Source organism: Lingula anatina, chromosome 1 (genome assembly GCF_051362555.1).
Source record: "Lingula anatina isolate TDL-2025a chromosome 1, LinAna3.0, whole genome shotgun sequence".
Lineage (NCBI taxonomy): Eukaryota > Metazoa > Brachiopoda > Lingulata > Lingulida > Lingulidae > Lingula > Lingula anatina.
In genome coordinates this window covers 69,646,892-69,664,416 of record NC_141767.1, presented here as the reverse complement: position 1 = coordinate 69,664,416, position 17,525 = coordinate 69,646,892, and the positions used below count along the sequence as shown (strand labels likewise).

The window sequence follows — 17,525 nt, the reverse complement described above, 5'->3', positions numbered from 1 at the left end:
CTCAAAATAAAATCAGATTTTTGGGAAGAGTTACACAGAGAGGAAAATAATAAGCTGAGGACATACAGGAAAATTAAACATCAATATAAACCCGAACCATACTTAAAAATGAATATTTCACGCACCCACAAAAAACTTTTGGCAAAAATGCGAATTAGTGACCATGACCTAGAAATTGAAAAAGGGCGGCATACAAACCCAAAAACACAACTTTCAGACCGAAAATGCCCCCATTGTAATGAGGTAGAAGATGAAATACATTTTTTCCTAAAATGCGCCCATCACAAAATTGAAAGGAAATTGCTGTTTGAATGCATACCAGAGGTAAACTTGCAAGGTCTAACAGACGAGGTCAAACAGCTTGACATCATTCTAAACCCACCCACTGAACAGAGTGCAATTGCAGTAGGGAATTTTGTAAGTAAAATTATGAAAAAACGTAATTAACTAGAAGTGCACAAATGATTTCATGCATCTCACCTGCATATTAAGAGAATGTATATTGTGTAACATTATATAAGTAATTTTTTTTTCATTTACTTACTATCCTTACTATCTTTCTATATGTATAATGTATAGTAGCTAGAGAGCCTCTAAATGTAAAAACATTTCAGTGCTCAATAAATTATTAAATTTAATTAAATTTTGATTGACAGCACTGAAGAGGGCCCCAGCCTAGTGATGCCCAGTAGGGTGTCAAGGATATGTAGAAGGAAGCGCTAACAAAGGCGATTACTTTTAACCGCAATTAAGAGGGGTGAAGTTGCAGTTGAAAGTTTCAATGGGTCTTCCTCGGCAATCGAGTAATTTTACCTGGGAGATTCCTTCTCTGTTATCGGCAAAGTGATCGGATGAAACTGTCTGTCGAGAGCGAGTGGTCCTCACTTGTATTAATACGAGTTTTTGACAGGTAACGCTGCAGGATTATTTTGCACGGCACTTGGTAATCGTCAGATCAACGGAAAAATCCAGTGATTACTTCTGAGCGGTATCTCTCGAAATGCCAGCTAAGATAAAGGGGAGACGCTCAGCGGCACAAGAATCAGCGGTAAAAGTGGATGAGAGAAGGCTTTTGAATAAAATGACAGAGTTTGGGTGAGTTTTGAAACCACGAACGTGTTGATTGTAAAAAAAAGTATCTATTCATTTCTTTTGAAGCATGTAAAAGTTGCGTCGGCATTTTACTGTGTCTAATACCAGATTACTCATCGTGCTTTAGGCCAACATGAAGTTATTATTTTATAAGTCTGATGTGTTCAGGTACCAAGTGTGTTGTACAGTCCTATTTATACAAACCTTCCTTTTATTTTTTAGGTTTGATGGGAAAGAGTTCACAAAAGGTTTAGATGTTACAGTAACAGCCGCAAAAATGAAAGGAAAAACACATATCAAAATTCGTTTTATACACTACAGCTCTTGGGCAAGGGCATTGAAGGTTAAATAAAAACATGATTTTTCAATATACCAATCTTCAGTAGGAGTTCCTTTGCAAAACATTAAGACAAAAATGTTGGTTTTCACTTTTTATTACAAACGTGTAAAATGTGATAGTTAAAGTATTTTGTAAAAGTGTAGGGCTATTTATTTACGGAGTCCGATTTTTAGAAGGTCAAATAAGATTATTACTAGAAATTTACTTTATTCAGTTTTTATCACTTGGTTATTACATTCATGTTTTGTACTTATGTTTTCTTTTTTTATACAGAAGCAAGAAACTGGACCTGACGGATGTCATTACAGCTTTCCAGCAGAGGTGCTTTCTTTCATCAGGGCAATCATACCTAACCAGGTGAAAGCTGAAATTAGACAGGTAATGATAAACCATATCTTATTGCAAGTGTACAAACCTTTATCCAATTACAAACAGGGTTTAAAGTAAAATACGTTGGCGTTGTATTTTTCCATCTAATGTGCTTTACTGGGATGGTCCTTTATTTACTCCGAAGTATACTGATGAAGTATACTGATGAAGTATACTGAAGCGAAAAATATGTGGGAGCTACATATACAAACTATAACTCTGTCAAAAAACTTTTTTTGTCTTTCTGTATGCCTACTAGGCTGATTATGTAATTTGTACTACAGCTATGGTCTTTTTTCACCTCTTTTAGACTGGGTATGCTGTTTCCATGGAGGAATTCTGCCAAGCTGTCTTAGGGCCCCTTTACACTGGACGGCGTCCTTTCTGCGTCCCTTCTGCGTTCAAAAATGTGGTCAGGACGCTCAACGGTCGCCAAAGCAATTAAATCGTGTCTCAGTGTAAAGTCGTCTGCGTCCCTAGTGCGTCCTTTGAACGACCGAATCTTGATTTTACCTGTAAAACTGCGAGCAACCTGCCTGCCTCCACTGTACGTCCCCTGTGCAACCCAATGCGTCCATTGCGATTTCTGAGCGACCATTGAACATTCTTGCTGTGTTCTCTGTACCTTCATCGGCGATCAGTGGCGTCTATTCTACGATCATTCTGCATCCTGCTTGACCGATGAGCGTTATTTGGGCGTCCTTCTCTATATTCTAACTCATCTTTTAATCGGGTCATCCAATAAAGAACATTTCCAGCACACAAAACAAATAAATGGGAATAAACGCTTTAAACTATAGTGATGCAAGGTCTGCATGGACTGATAATCAGCCAGATGCTCATTGTTATCCTTATAAGAAAGATGGACAGGGACCGAAAACGAGAAAGTATGACTGACACAACATAAAATGTTTGAATCCGTTTTCAAATGAAGCATTCTGCAAAAAGGTCTGACAATTAATCTTGTAAAAAAGGCAAAATATTCGTTTAATAATAACCTCAAAAAATGGATCGTTTCATGAATTTTAGGGGAAAAAACAATCGGAGGCTGATATGAGACCACTGTTACCCTTAGAATTCCTGTCTGGTGAAAAATACCTCAGCACGGCCCCGTTTGAGAGTGAAAAAAAATAACGTTCTACGTGTCGAACACTGGACGATCTTTGAGTTTTCATTCTGCAACCAAACGATGCTTGTGCCTCCTTTCTACGACCGCGGCGATGCTTGTGGGTCCTCTCTGCGACCGCGGCGATGCTTGTGCGTTCTCTCTGCGACTACGGCGATGCCTGTGCGTCCTTTCTGCGTCCATTGAGCGACCATCCTACATCGCGTTCTCTCTGCGATTGTTTTGAACATGCTCAAAACTTCGCGGCGTCCATGGCGTCCTCGGCGATGCTTGAACGTTCTTTGTGCGACCTTGGCGATCACTGTGCGTTCTTTGAGCGTCCGACGGCGTCCTGGCCAGTTTCATGGTCGCACAAAGGACGCAGAAAGGACGCCGTCCAGTGTAAAGGGGGTTTTATCAACGTCATGATACTGAGCACCTAGTTCAAAGATGCCAATTATCTCTTCATTGAAACAATCAAATTCCAACTAGCCAAGAGCTCAAGTAGACTGTCAAACCAGTGGTGACATTGTTGATTAATCATTGTGGTGGTGCTTTGTCCAACCTTGAGTAAAATGATAAGATCAGTTCTGCCATAGGGAACATTTAGCAGTTTTGGACAGGACTCTGATAACAGGAAGCACAATGAAACTTGACTGTCACCCAGACCAAGATTGGAATGCCAAGTTCAAGCTACAACTAAAGTATTTACATAAAACAAGTTCCCTGGAGGTGCTAGGATTTTCCTGAGCTAGATAACATCAGAAGTGTTACGCCTTCGAGGCCGAGTGCCTTATGAAGGTACAAATAACAATGTACTTACTGGTATCTCAAAGTTAAGAGCCAACAAACAGCACAAGGAACACAACAGCATCAAAGCCAAAAGACCCAAAAAAAGAGACCGATTTATTTCAAGTCACACCTTATATACATGTTCAGATAGTACACGTTTACCAATCAGAACCAATTATACAGTGAACAGCCCCACCTTTAAGTTACCAATCACGGGAGAGATTCAAACGTGCACACCGGACTGTACTTTACCCATAGAGACATCCACCGGTAGCAATGCAAAACAATCTCAACTAACACACTACATCGTCACAGAAGTGAAAAAAAAAGAAAGAAAGAACAATTTTACCCTGCTTATGAGTAGACATTATCATTACATGGGATTCTTGATGCTTTAGTCTTTGGCTACCAGTTTTTTTTAACATTATCTACTCCTTACCTATTCATTTGTTTTATTTATTTACTTATTTAATTTTGTGGAGAGCATATAATGCTTCCAGCGCCTTGCCTCCACTTCATTCTTTTGAATAAACGTTGTTTAAAAAAAAAAAAAAATCTACTCCTGCAACAATGGCTAGGTGCTTATAGTGTGTGATTTTAACCAGGTGTAAAGATGTAACATGGAGCTCTTTTGCACTGAAATAGGCCTATAGATAGGCCTAACATTTTGCTCAGAAACCCCAATTATACTCCCATATGCATTACAAAAATCAAAAGACTGATTTACTGTACACATACCTTTATTGTTGTTGCACTTCCCAATAAACTTGCTGTATAATGAAGTTCAAATGGTTGATTTTTTAAAAAAAGGTCTACTATAGCTCTCCTTGCTGTCTTTCTCCGACAAAACACTGACAAACTTTGAAGTAGCCTACTAGCGTTCAGCTCTCAAAATAAATTTATTTATGCTGCCAATTTGATGAATCAAAAGACAGATGCATGGGTGACAGTAGTAGTTTAAACTGATTATCCCGGTAACTGTGAACTCGGGGGTGGGGGGAGGGCAAATTATTAATTTTTTTGAGAAGATCAATGTGATAGGCCTACATAAAAAAAATATTTAAAAAAAAAACAAAAAAAAAAAACTGGAGCATAAATATTCTATTATTATTAGTTATCTATTATTAGTTTTAAATAAACTTGCACGTTACTGTTGGGCCTTATGTATTCTTTTGGAGACAAATGTAAATGTATAGGCCCCTAAAGGCATTATGTTGCTTTGGATATGAAAGATAGGCGATCATGCAAGTTACAAACAGACTTGCAAATTAGAAATATTTTATTTTTACACACATGACACTTAGACCCTATTTGCTTTTTACCTGCTATTGACTATTCTCGGGGTCTTTTTGTGATTTTCATTTTTGGATAGGCTACATTTTCAACTCTTTCTTCCCGCTTGATCAGTGATTTTGAAATTGTCTTTCTCCAAACATCGCAAAATGCAAAGCCGCTAACATGCGTTTTTATTTTTATTGTTATTGTTTTAATCATGCTGTCAACCCTTGCTTGGATATCTCTCGTTTGGCCATTCACATCACAATTTTCGCGCGTCTCTCAAGCTCCATGATATTATATCTTGGAGAATAAAATTTTATTTTGTCAACATTAGATTTACCTTTTGCAAACGGCGACCAACAATCATTTCCGGTTTCTTAACGTGTCGCAGATCGCTCGCCGATATATATCGCCAAAGTTAAGAGCTAGGCTACAAGTATCCTTTTTAGCGGTTTTTTTTTATTTATCGATTTTTCTTACAAATACATTTGTCAATTAATTTAGACGATTCGATTGACTCTTTCACCCATTTATTAGGTATACAGAAATCAGTCATCCGAATGAACAAATACCGGTTTTCCCCAACCGCCGCGCATAGCCCTACTCTCTTTCAAAATTTTCTTTCTTTCCTCTGGAAATGGACTTTTAACACGAACTTTTCTCTTCCCCATAGCGTACTAGACTTCTTCGCTGCTAAGCTGATGTAAGACTTATGACCTATTAGGCGACCTCGGCAATAATGAACTGTTTAATTTTCTTATGGGTGCTCAGGACATGGACCCCATTTCCAGAGATTAGATCGATCTACTTTAGATCGACCTAACTCCCTGGGGGTTCACGCTAAATAGCTGTCAGCTGAGCGGACACGAAAGTTAATTACCCCCTTACAGCTTGTAGTAGGCGGGACGGACATTTAAGCCGGATTATCTGACAGTAATCTAGTGAGACTCCCCGCGGGGATAGATCGATCTAAAAGCTCTGGGAATACAGCCATAGATATTCTTAGAATGGTCATGTGTTTTGTAAATAGATGCTTTCAACAAAGAGAACAGGTCCTCTCTTAATACATTGTACTCTTCCCAGTGTATTTAATTCATCGCCTATAGATTATCATTATACATTTCATATATATAGGCCTATATATATATATCTTTTTTTAAACTAACTTATTGGTATTGTCCTACATGTAAACATTGAAGTCATGTATATTTATTCATTTACTTGTTTGTACTGTCATAGTTAGATGTCTTGTCTTTGATTGTACCTTATTTGTGAAGGTGTATCAATAAAGAATCCTATTACCGCACACGTAATCGGCTTATAACTCATTAACTATGCTCCGCCCCCCTCATGGCAACGGCCCTAAGTAAGAGAGGCATGGCTTAGTTGTCAGCCTGACTGGGGCGCGTGCCGGTTGAAAAACTCATCAAAAGACACTTTTTGCGATACAAATTCATAAAAATTATTACATCCAACGTTAGATACTTTTTTGATTAATATAAACACAAAAAAACTCAAAAACATGATTTTAAGCGTAGTTAACCCTATTACCGGCCTTAAACCTGAAATTTTCAACGTGTGATTCGGTTTCGCTTTGCGTGTGTGAACGCAATACCGAATCGAATTCCTCACGAAAAATTCGAATTATAGAAATGCGCATTTTTGCAACTATATACTAAAACGCAGGTTGAGTTCGAAAATCAGCATAATCGGGCCATTATTTTAGAAGTTATGCTGTTTTTTTTCCACATTTCCTCAGATTCAATTATTAGGCATGTTAACAGCCTCATTATTTAACTAAGATACGTAAAAGTGTTTGTTTGACAATTCCTGCATCTTTACAACATTGTTAGTTGATTATGTAAAAATGATGGTAAGCTTGTTATCGTGTATTGTGTAATAAAGTTTCAAAAATGGAAATAAACTCATGTCATTGCAGTTTGTCAGATTCAATCATTCACTATGTTCAGAATCTCAGAATGGAGGAAATTGGACATTTAACACTGTTGTATTGATTTTTTCCCATCTCATCAATTTTCTTAGTTGATCATATAAAAATGGCAGTAAACTATTAATTTTGTTTTATGATAAAAAATTTTAAAAATGGAAAAAAAAAACATTTCAGAACAGTGCTGTCTTGTTTACATTTTGGCATTTTCAAGGTGTGACTTTGAAGTTCCATGGGCCTGAAGACCTTTGCTAGTCACATTTTCTGAATATCCATGATACTAATATTTTATTATTAAAGTTTGGCATGTTAAAGGGCATTTCTTTTTTTCTTTTAATGGGGTGTGGTCCTGGGGGTGGTTGAATATAAGTAGACGTTGTAATTTCTGCTATCTACCTTTAGACCATATAAGATAGGAGCCGAAGGCTGAAGGTCTGTTATTAAGTGCTGTCTGCTGCGTTCTTTGCATCCTCCTTCCTTCTTAACTCGAAGGCCGTTTTTAGATTCACACATCCTACTAACTGGGTCGGTCCAACTCTGCAGGGGATCTCACTTAAGTGCAATCAGTGGAATTAGTGCATTGTTTGACATGCCACTAATCACCCCATCCCCTCAGGGACAGTCACACCCGAAGTCACACTAAAATTCCCCTGTACCCATGCACCAAAGACTCGTGTTCCAAACTCTACATTCCTCAAAGACCCATGCACATTCATAAAAAGTGACTTATATGGTCTCCCCAAGTCACAAAAATTCCGATGTGCCCAAGCACATCTCTAACGATCTCAACCACCCCCAGGGACAACCACACGCCAAGTCACAAAAAATCTGAAGTGCCCACGCACATTTCTTACGATAGTGTATTAATCCCCAACGCTTTTATTTCCTAATCCTAAAGATATAAGGGAAGAAATCAGAAAAAAACAATGTAAAAATTACAATCAACCACCCCTAGGGACGGCCACACCCCCAATTTACATATAAATTATAAGTGCCCATGTGCATGCCTAACGATATCTTTATTATTCCCTGACGTTTCAACTTCCTAACTCTAATGGTTCAGGAAATTACAATGAGAAATAGATTATATATTTCCCCGTACCCAGAGGCAACCTGACCAGTCTCAGCGTACCTAGTCGAAGCAAACCCGTCCCCACTCAAATTCTACCTGTTTCGTACTTCAAACTGTTTCAGGGACTTAGAAAAAATCCTGGTTGCAAAATGCGTTGCAGTTGCAAAATGCGTTTTCACGATTTTCTTTGGTTGCAAAATGCGTTGCAGTGCATGAGTTTTACCCTTGTTGTAAAAAAAGTTAACCCGCCTCACGCGGATCATGTGTTCTCTACTTTCATATGGCGTCACTCAGTGCCAAATAAAAGGCCTTCTCGGTTGGTTTCCATCTAAAGAGGTTTGTCATTTTAGGAAAGCTACCATCCTGCTTAACGTCATTGACTGGGTTCCCATGCTTAACTCCCTTGGGAGTCTCACTAAATTGCTGTCAACTTGACCGGCTTAAATGTCTGTCACGCCTACCGAATCAGCTAGGGGGTAAAGATAATTAACCACTAGCAGCTTTAATGGGCGTGACAGACATTTAAGCCGGTCAAGTTGACAGCAATTTAGTGAGACTCCACAGGGAGATCGATCCAAATATCTTTGGGAATGGTCCCATTGTGTCTGTGGTGTCACTGCTTCCCATCCAACGCAACTAAAGCAATCACGTTATCTAATCTACTTAGAATCAACGGCATTGGTTTGTTTACTGAACTATTAATTGCATCTGACAAATATTATATTTACAATCACCATTCGCAGTAGATAATTTCAAAGTTTGAAGCTTTGTCATTGTGTAAGCATGTGTCATCGTGCGTGCAATTTAGAGATGCCTGGTACGTATTTCATGAGAACTATGTATGAAATATAACATACACTATACAAGCATCGTGTAAGATTATCTTTTGTTTGCGGTAACCTATTAGTTCTCCGGTATCTTCCCCTGACAAATACACGCCACCCGAACATACGTTATCTGAGCATGCAGTGGAAGACACGTCTATTGACCGCGTGATCCACGGCAACTCATGTGACGTCGTTCATGTTTGAAACGATGATTTTACCAACTCAACTAGAACGTTTGATACACAAAGTGTTTAATCCCAAATAAGGAAAATACGTTGAAATGCGCCCTGCATGTATCCCGAAGTGGGAACTACAGTTTCCTTTTAAATTGACATGATGTTTCTTAACTTTGGAGGATACTTGCTGATTTAAACTTTCATGTGTTTCCTCACACCATAATGGCAAATGCACTTACCGGACACGTTTCATTGCCTTAGACACATAGGAAGAGCGCTGATATCTGTGTGAACTAGGCCACATACGTTGCATTTCGCCAATGTACACAGTTACTAGTACATATACGTAAAGGTTCTTTAGTTGTGTTATACTAAGCACCAACAGGTGCGCTTTATGTAAGATTCTTATGTATTATTAACCCGACATTTACAGCGTCATTAAAAATTTTTCATTGAAAATTTAAGGGAACCGGGTTTTTAGTCTCATTTTTTTTAGTTTTCGGTTGAATACATATGGTAGATGGCGTTTGTAGTAAGCGGTCTGTGACACGCTTCCTTGAGTGCCAAGGGGGTGTTCCCGCCTCTGATTAAGGTATGAGAGATAACCGATGTTGGCAAAAGGGCAAATCATACGGACATTAAGTAGAACCATGGCGTTTGTCGCCATATGTGCGTTTGCGTTCATATTAACGGGGGCTTTTGGGAGACCAACCGACCCCCCGATCAAACCCGATACAAAAGTCGTAGAGAAGGAAACAGTGCAGGTTTGGTACACAGGAATTTCTAAAAACGATAGTTTTGCCTTAGCCGTTACAAGTCAGACATCTTTGTTTATATACGAAAAGAGGTGTTATGGGTGCATATTTTTTTCTTTTTCGAATAATTCAAATATTCAATGTCACCCGTAACTTTGCTGTTGCTTCCTTTCAGGTAGACATCAGTGAGTTTGGCAAAGGAGAATGGGGTATGTCTGATCTCATATGATAAGAACAAAACAAATGTAGGTCATTTGAGAAATTGACATTTCAACGTTGAATAAATGATGCTATTGGCCATATGTATAGTTTTGAAACAAAATACAAAGCAGTTTTTTAAAAATTAAATGGGCGTTTCTGGTTCTGGTGTCACAGATTATACCAGAAAACAACCATAGGAAAGAGTACTATAGAACATGTTGAACGCCATATGTTTAAGTTATATCCTACATAGCTAAGCCACCAATTATTTCAGTACTTTTTTCATGTTTTCCTATGTTATTTCAGCTCTCCCAATGTCAGGTGCCAACCCGGAGGAAATGTCAGGTATGTCACCTCTGCTTGGATTTATTCTAATAAAAGTACATGTTTGTCTACACATTGTGTTTTCCCATGAAGACAGTCATGTTTTACCTGTGTGTATACGTCCTATAAATATGATACATTTAACATTTAGGTATGACGTTGTTAAAAAAAGGCCCATGTACTATGTAGTGTTGTCTGCCAATAAATTTCAAAATGATTTGAGGTTTTGGTAAACGATATGAAATACGAATGCCTTTAAAATGAAATTTCAGGACGATTCGAAGGAGACATAGACATGCAAGAGAAAGAAGTCATGAAAATGTTTAAGGTAATGGAAATTATTTAGTACATCTTATACGCCCGAGCTTTAGTCAATGTAGTCAATTTAGCTTGTTTTCTCATGATATTCAGAAATTACTATGCATACTGATTAAAGTTCAGATCAAACAGAGAAGCAAAAACGGTTCCTTTACTTATTCCATGGTCTCAGTGGTATTTCGGCCTTATTGAATCATTTTTTCATAATCTTTAGTCATAAATCTTCTTTGAAGCATGATTAGACTGCGTACAGAAATCATTTCACCATAACCATTACACCACACGTGGCCAAACAGATGACTATATATATATATATATATATATATATATATATATATATATATATATATATATGACCAAAATTAATTTCTTGTTTTCTTTTTATTAGCTGCGAAATGCAATGAGTTCCCAGAGAACAAAATGGCCAAATGGTGTCGTGGCCTATGTCATTAGCACGAGTTACCGTAAGTTCTTACAAAGACAACACGTGCCTCGATTATTTTTTCGATCATTATGACACACACATTTAATAACTAAAAACAAACAAAACAATAACGAAACAAGGTTATTTCATGTTTGTTATAGCTACATGTAAGATCTGGTAAGAAATTAATTTGGTATTTGTTTGGTATTTTAGACAGGCCAATATTCTTACTGCTGTAGAAATGTCTTCCTTCATGATTCAGCATTTTGTTCGAATAGAGCTCCATGTAACGCTCCAAGTGGAATTTTAGAATAAAGCATTATACCGTTATTAACGAATATGGCCCGACAGTGTCCTCTGACAACAGGGACCTGTAGAATACTATACAAAATTAAACCGACTACTAGCGGAGCTTGTGGTCAGAGGGTATCCCGACATGCACAGCAGGTTGTTGTTGTTGCTATTTCAGCGGCCAGTGTGGCCACCACTATACAGCAAGCCATGCAGGAAATTACCACCAAGACTGGCGGCTGTATTCGCTTTGAGCCAAAGACTACCCACACCGACTATGTGCATATTCAACCTAAATCTGGGTAATATAGTTATAATCACTTTGTTATTTGAATCAAGAAGCTAAATAAAGAACAATATAGGGCCTATGATATGTCCTCCCTTAAATGTTACTGCTGTCCTCACCCATCTCAGTGTATTCTGTAAGTGCGAAGTTGAAAACTCTCAATTTTGCTTTCAAAATATAAACTTCAAATAGTCGATACGTGATGAATATTAAAATTCGAAGTATCACGTAAAGCATAACTCAGCAGCCATTTTGATACATGTTGCCATGGCTTAATTTTTATTTATTTATTTATTTATTCTTTTTTTTTTTTTTTTTTTTTTTTTTTTGAGAAGCATTGAAGACTAGTTTAATTTGACTTCAACGCCAATTCAAATTGTGAACAGAAGTGGCCGATTTCTACGTTTTGGTTAGATATAGATATAAATATTTTAATAAGTCATAGAAATACCCATTTTGCAGTTGATGCTGAAAGTGTTTGTTTTTTTATTTATTTATTTATTAACAGCAAAGCAATAGTGATAATAATGATGACTTTCCTGAAAATTTAATTGATTTCTCTCAATTACCAAGGTGCTGGTATACTCAACTCAAAACTGTTAAGAAAATAAACAATCCTCTCAAAAACTGGTGTTAAGTGTAGATGTATACATCGTAAATTTACCACCGGTTTTGAATGTACACGTAATGTTCATAGACGATAAAGGAAACAATATTTAAATTCCCTAGATTTTTTTCTGCTACACCAAGTTTTCTGCTACACCAAGTTTTTACGCTCATGAAGTGCCTTATTTCCTTTATCAGTTGCTACTCTACAGTGGGTCGAGCCGGAGGGGAGCAGTTGGTCTCGATAGGGCGTGGATGTGAGAGGAAGGGGACCATCATGCACGAGCTCCTGCATGCCTTAGGCTTCTTCCACGAGCAGAGTCGCTCAGACCGTGACCAGTACGTCACCATAGATTACAGCAACATTCAGAGCGGTGAGGGACACTTGATGGTTCATTCTGTCTCTTTTTCATTTTTAATTTTCAGCCATTTGTTATAGAAGTGCATTTGCAATCCTTTCATATTAGTGCATCGCTAATGTTTTTGAGCTAAATTTAATTATTTCAATGGTCGAACACTAGTTTTCCGGGGACGGATGTCATCGGGACAACCCATCCTGCATTCGCTTAAACAAAATACCATCTAGTAAGTTCATGTTGAAAATGGAAGTATTTATACCTGTATTCTAATTTCCAAACCTCACCCCAGGCAAGGACGGCAACTTCCAGAAGTACGACTCCTCCCAGACGGTGAACTACGCCCGTTATGACTATGGGTCTGTGATGCATTACTCGGCCTACTCGTTCGCCCAGGACCGCAGCAAGCCGACCATTATCCCGCGGGACCAGTCCATGCTGTCGGTGATGGGTCAGAGAGTGAGGCTGTCTGAGATCGACGTCTTGGAGGTGCTCTCCCGCTACGGCTGCCAGAGTATGAGCCTTTTAAGATACATCGGGAAACGAATACCGTTGGTTTATGATAATAATTTGTGTTATAACCCAATCTTAACATTGCAAAGCCTGTTCATTTGATAGAACTTGTTTGTTTCCCTTGGAGATTAATATTTCTAATCTTTCACATAGGGGCCTAATATTTTAGGAAATATTTTTCGTTTTGAAATACTTTTTGTAGGTTGTGTTATTGGGCACTTGCACTACTCCCCAACATGTTTTAAACCAATAATAAAAGCTTAATATAAATGATCAATCACATATAAGCAAATTATATTATATTATATTATATTATATTATATTATATTATATTATATTATATAACTGCTTATGTTAGATATATAATTTTTTTCAATTCAAGGATATCACACGTTTAACCTTCAATAAAGCTTTCCCGTGTAATTTCAGACAGTCAACAGGGACAGACTTTAAGACCGACGCAGCCTCCCACACAGCCGCCCACCTTACCCCCCAATGTGGTGCCTACCCCCATGCCAGTCGTCCCAGTTATCACCAACCCTCCGCCTGTCACTAACAGTACGTCTCAGTCGCCTGAATAGCTCTGTACTTCAGTCAGCTTATTTCATTTCAATGATACATGGCCTATCAGTACAGAATTTAAAAAAAAAACATAAATTACACAAAACTTTATATTCAGTCATACCTTCTTTAATTCATTCTTCTCTGAATTCCGCCATGCATCTGATTTACATAAACTATTAGCAGCAATTTTATCATATTTTAATTGAAATGCTATTCTAACTGAAATATTTCTAAAGTAATTGTATAAACTGAGCCGGGTTATTTTCGTAATTGCTATAATACTCAGATGAAAGTCCACACATTTTGCACTGTTAAGGAATCGTACAAAGTATAAAACAATACTCTTTAAAATTAAGAGCGATTTCTCCATCTCTCTAGATATACTGTTCTACTGTACTTTCGACGAGGGGACTCTGTGCGGTTGGGAAGTGGACACGTCGGTGCCCCACCAGTGGTACCTGCGTTCTGGTTCTACCCCCAGCTATAACACGGGACCGTCCTCAGACTTAAGTGCCTCTGGCCAAGGTACGTGTATCGCGATTTAGGTATATGTGAGGATAAGGTCAGGTAAGGTACGCACACAGCGGTTTAGGTATATGTGCAGGTAAGGTGCGCATGTAGCGGTTTAGGTATATAGGGTATATGCATTTAAGGTACACATGTGTACCAGTACGTGTATAGTGATATAGATATATGTGCAGGTAAGACCAGGTAAGGTACATGTAAAGCGGTTTAGGTATATGTGCAGGTAAGACCAGGTAAGGTACGTATATAGCGGTTTAGGTATATGTGCAGGTAAGACCAGGTAAGGTACGTATATAGCGGTTTAGGTATATGTGCAGGTAAGACCAGGTAAGGTACGTATATAGCGGTTTAGGTATATGTGCAGGTGGAGTAAGGTATACCTGTATGTATACACTGATGGTATATATGCGGGTAAGGCACTCAGATGTGGAATTCTAAAAAAAAATTACTTGTATTCTCTGCTATGGCTTAAAGTCATGTTTTTACGTCTGCATAGCCAGAAGAGCACCTTATTTTTCCCTATTTAGATTCTGAAAACGGTAAAATAGTGATGTCCCATTCCCTTCTGAAATGAAGACGTGGCGGTCAAAATAAGACCAGAACTTAATTTTTTTAAATCGAAATGTTTTAAAGCACACGGGTCGAGTTATAATTTGTGAGTTTGGAGAAAATTGCTTTCATTTATTCAAGGAATATTTGATACCTTTAAGTCACTCTCTGACAAGGGAGGCCTCTAAGGAAAAGAGTGTCATTCAATGAACAACTTGGTCGGTGAGCAAAGAGGAAGTTTGATCTTTGAACAATCTCCGTAATTTACCAGTTGAAAGTAACATCATATAATATTAATATGGACTAAACATCAGTTGTCAGGCAGAAGAAAGTGGTGTTTCGGTTGGCATTTTAAAAATAAAGATGAAGATGAAACCCATAATGCAGTCCAATGCATTACGCGTTACTTAGTCTACAATGACAAATGGTTTAAATTCGGGGTCATTACAGATGCAGATGTCATTTGTGCTAGACTTGTCAGTTAAGGATGAGAACAAACCACGCAGCTGTCATATTAATTTACTAATTGAAATCACTTAAATGATGATGAGCGAATGGCACCAAGTCTGAGTATTTTCTGGCGAAAATCCAATGCATTGTAGTTATCGATTGTTAGTATCCGCATACAATATTTCTACACAGGGTTTCTTATTAAGTATGAAAAATAAGACATCAGCCACTACTAGTAAAATTAGAGATACTCTGAGTATCTGAAATTTAACTTTTAGTTGTTGGTCTCAAGAAGTTAAATCAGTTGCAATATCAATGTCAATGTTCATGAACATATAGGTTTTAAAAGAAGTACGACTGAAATGCTCACACGTTGAACTTTCTAACATGAAGTATTGGGTCACAATGGTCTTGAGTCTCTCGACCGAAAGGAGAAACCTGTATTACAGTGTATTGAACAGAAAGACTTAGGGCACCAAAATGGTCTTTTATTGTTTGTTACCAACCTTGCTTCGAGTACTTCGTCTTTTGCTGCCACCGGTGCTTGCGTTGTCCCACAATCTAATGCTGCATTACCCTATAGTAGTTTTAGTTTATATATCATGTTTCACATGTTTTAGTTATTTGATGTCTGATTTGTAAGGACAATGATTATTTATTGTATTTTTTGTCAGCGTGAGTATCCAGTTTCTATGTATGATCCCACACACACCAGAAAGCCATAGGGGTAATGCGTATTCTTGTAATGGACCGCAAGTCATGGTTGTTTATGTTTGTTATGTTTTGTCTATGAATATGTTACTTATTTTTTTAAATCTTCACTTGGTCGTTTCACTTGGACAGTTTCAATAATGCGGCATGCTTATTTACATTTCTTGCACATACTGCTGCCTTACAATAGCCCGAATCTAAAGCACTAACAATGATTTTCGTTGTAGGATACTACATGTACTTGGAAGCCTCTGGATATTACAACCTGAAAGCCCGAATCATCTCTCCGTACATAACGGCCACTAACGGAGAATACTGTGTCGACTTCTACTACCATATGTACGGTGACTACATGGGCACCATGAATATCGGGGTGAGGTATGACTACAACACGTACCCCGTCTGGCAGAAATGGGGAGATCAGGGCAATATGTGGCGCCGTATGCGGCTCACGGCAAGAGTCAGCGGCTATGGTACTTACAATGTGAGTGTCTGCTTAGACATCTAATTCAACCAAAACTGATTTATTTATTTATTTATTTATTTATTTATTTATTGTAATATTTTTGCTATCACGAACACCTTCTTTTCTTTCCCTTTCCTTTTTCAAATACGGATGCCATTTATTTTGGAGCCGAAGGGGTTTGGATCGGAAAAAAATATATATTATAGATAAAATGCCTTATGAAATTGTTTTTAACCTGTGACAAAACATTTACTAAAAGCCCTACATTGCCATTTTGTCGAATATCACTTGTTTGCTTTCTTTACTTGCAGCTGTACATTGAGGGTGAAGTTGGGCGAAGTCATACCAGCGACATGGCTATTGACAACTTGGTGGTGTACCAGGGGGCGTGCTAAAAGGAACGCCAGCACGTGGGAGATTACATAATTAATGTGTGCCACTGATGTGTGAAATTTTACCATGATATTGTGATTCAGAATATATGTTGACAAAAATGAACTCGGCATTATATAGATTTAAATCATCTGATTATACCACGCTCCACGATCCCATCGAATAAGATGACAAACAGTAATTATAGTTTGTATCGGAGAGAACTTCGCAACAAAATCTAGAAAACGGTCATTATTTGGATTATATTCTATCGTAATTTTAAATGTTTCCGGTATTGATACGCAAATACAATGTTAAGTCCGAGAAAATGTATGAATTGTTATCCATTACTGATATGATTTGTTTAATAAAGAATATATATTAAAAACAACACCTCGCTCAGAGTAGCCAGGTCACCGTATACAACCAAGTGGAGTTTCTTCTTTCAACGTAACTCTTGAAGTGAATCGTGAGTCTCCGGCAATGTTTTTTTGGGAGGACACCCTTACTCAGAATGTGTCCTTGATTGGTATCCTTATCTTGACCAAGGTGGCAGCAGTGAAAAGTGTTCTTAAATTCGTCGTTTGAAAGACGAAGCAGTGTGTGTTGGGAGGGGGGCGTGCTGCGTATAGTATTTTAAAGTTTAACAACGACGAGCGCAAATTTTAGAACATGATTTATCAAGGATAAACCAAGTACGTAGATATCTATTTACGTCCATGGTGGAACGAACGCTACCAGCAGTTCCCACAAAAGGCGTAACTGAGGTGACCCGAAACTAACTGGCCGAAGGTCCCACTGAAAAAAATTCAAAA

General features: G+C 38.0%; 2 protein-coding genes across 2 annotated transcripts; both read left to right on the top strand.

The window, feature by feature from the left end:
- The first annotated feature begins 705 nt into the window (after positions 1 to 705).
- LOC106172981 (uncharacterized) lies at positions 706 to 1,920 on the top strand. The gene is made up of 3 exons (XM_087002654.1): positions 706 to 1,095; positions 1,315 to 1,435; positions 1,706 to 1,920. Exons 1-3 carry the CDS (start codon positions 1,001 to 1,003, stop codon positions 1,877 to 1,879), a joined length of 390 nt encoding a protein of 129 aa, XP_086858780.1. The 5' UTR covers positions 706 to 1,000; the 3' UTR covers positions 1,880 to 1,920.
- A 7,665-nt stretch (positions 1,921 to 9,585) lies between these two features.
- Positions 9,586 to 17,101, top strand: LOC106174830 (zinc metalloproteinase nas-13-like). Its single transcript, XM_013556522.2, has 12 exons — positions 9,586 to 9,763; positions 9,930 to 9,963; positions 10,262 to 10,300; positions 10,552 to 10,607; positions 10,986 to 11,061; positions 11,491 to 11,614; positions 12,403 to 12,578; positions 12,853 to 13,074; positions 13,503 to 13,631; positions 14,016 to 14,162; positions 16,100 to 16,356; positions 16,650 to 17,101. The coding sequence occupies exons 1-12, from the start codon at positions 9,608 to 9,610 to the stop codon at positions 16,731 to 16,733; spliced, it is 1,500 nt and encodes a 499-aa protein (XP_013411976.2). The 5' UTR covers positions 9,586 to 9,607; the 3' UTR covers positions 16,734 to 17,101.
- The last annotated feature ends 424 nt before the right edge of the window (positions 17,102 to 17,525 follow it).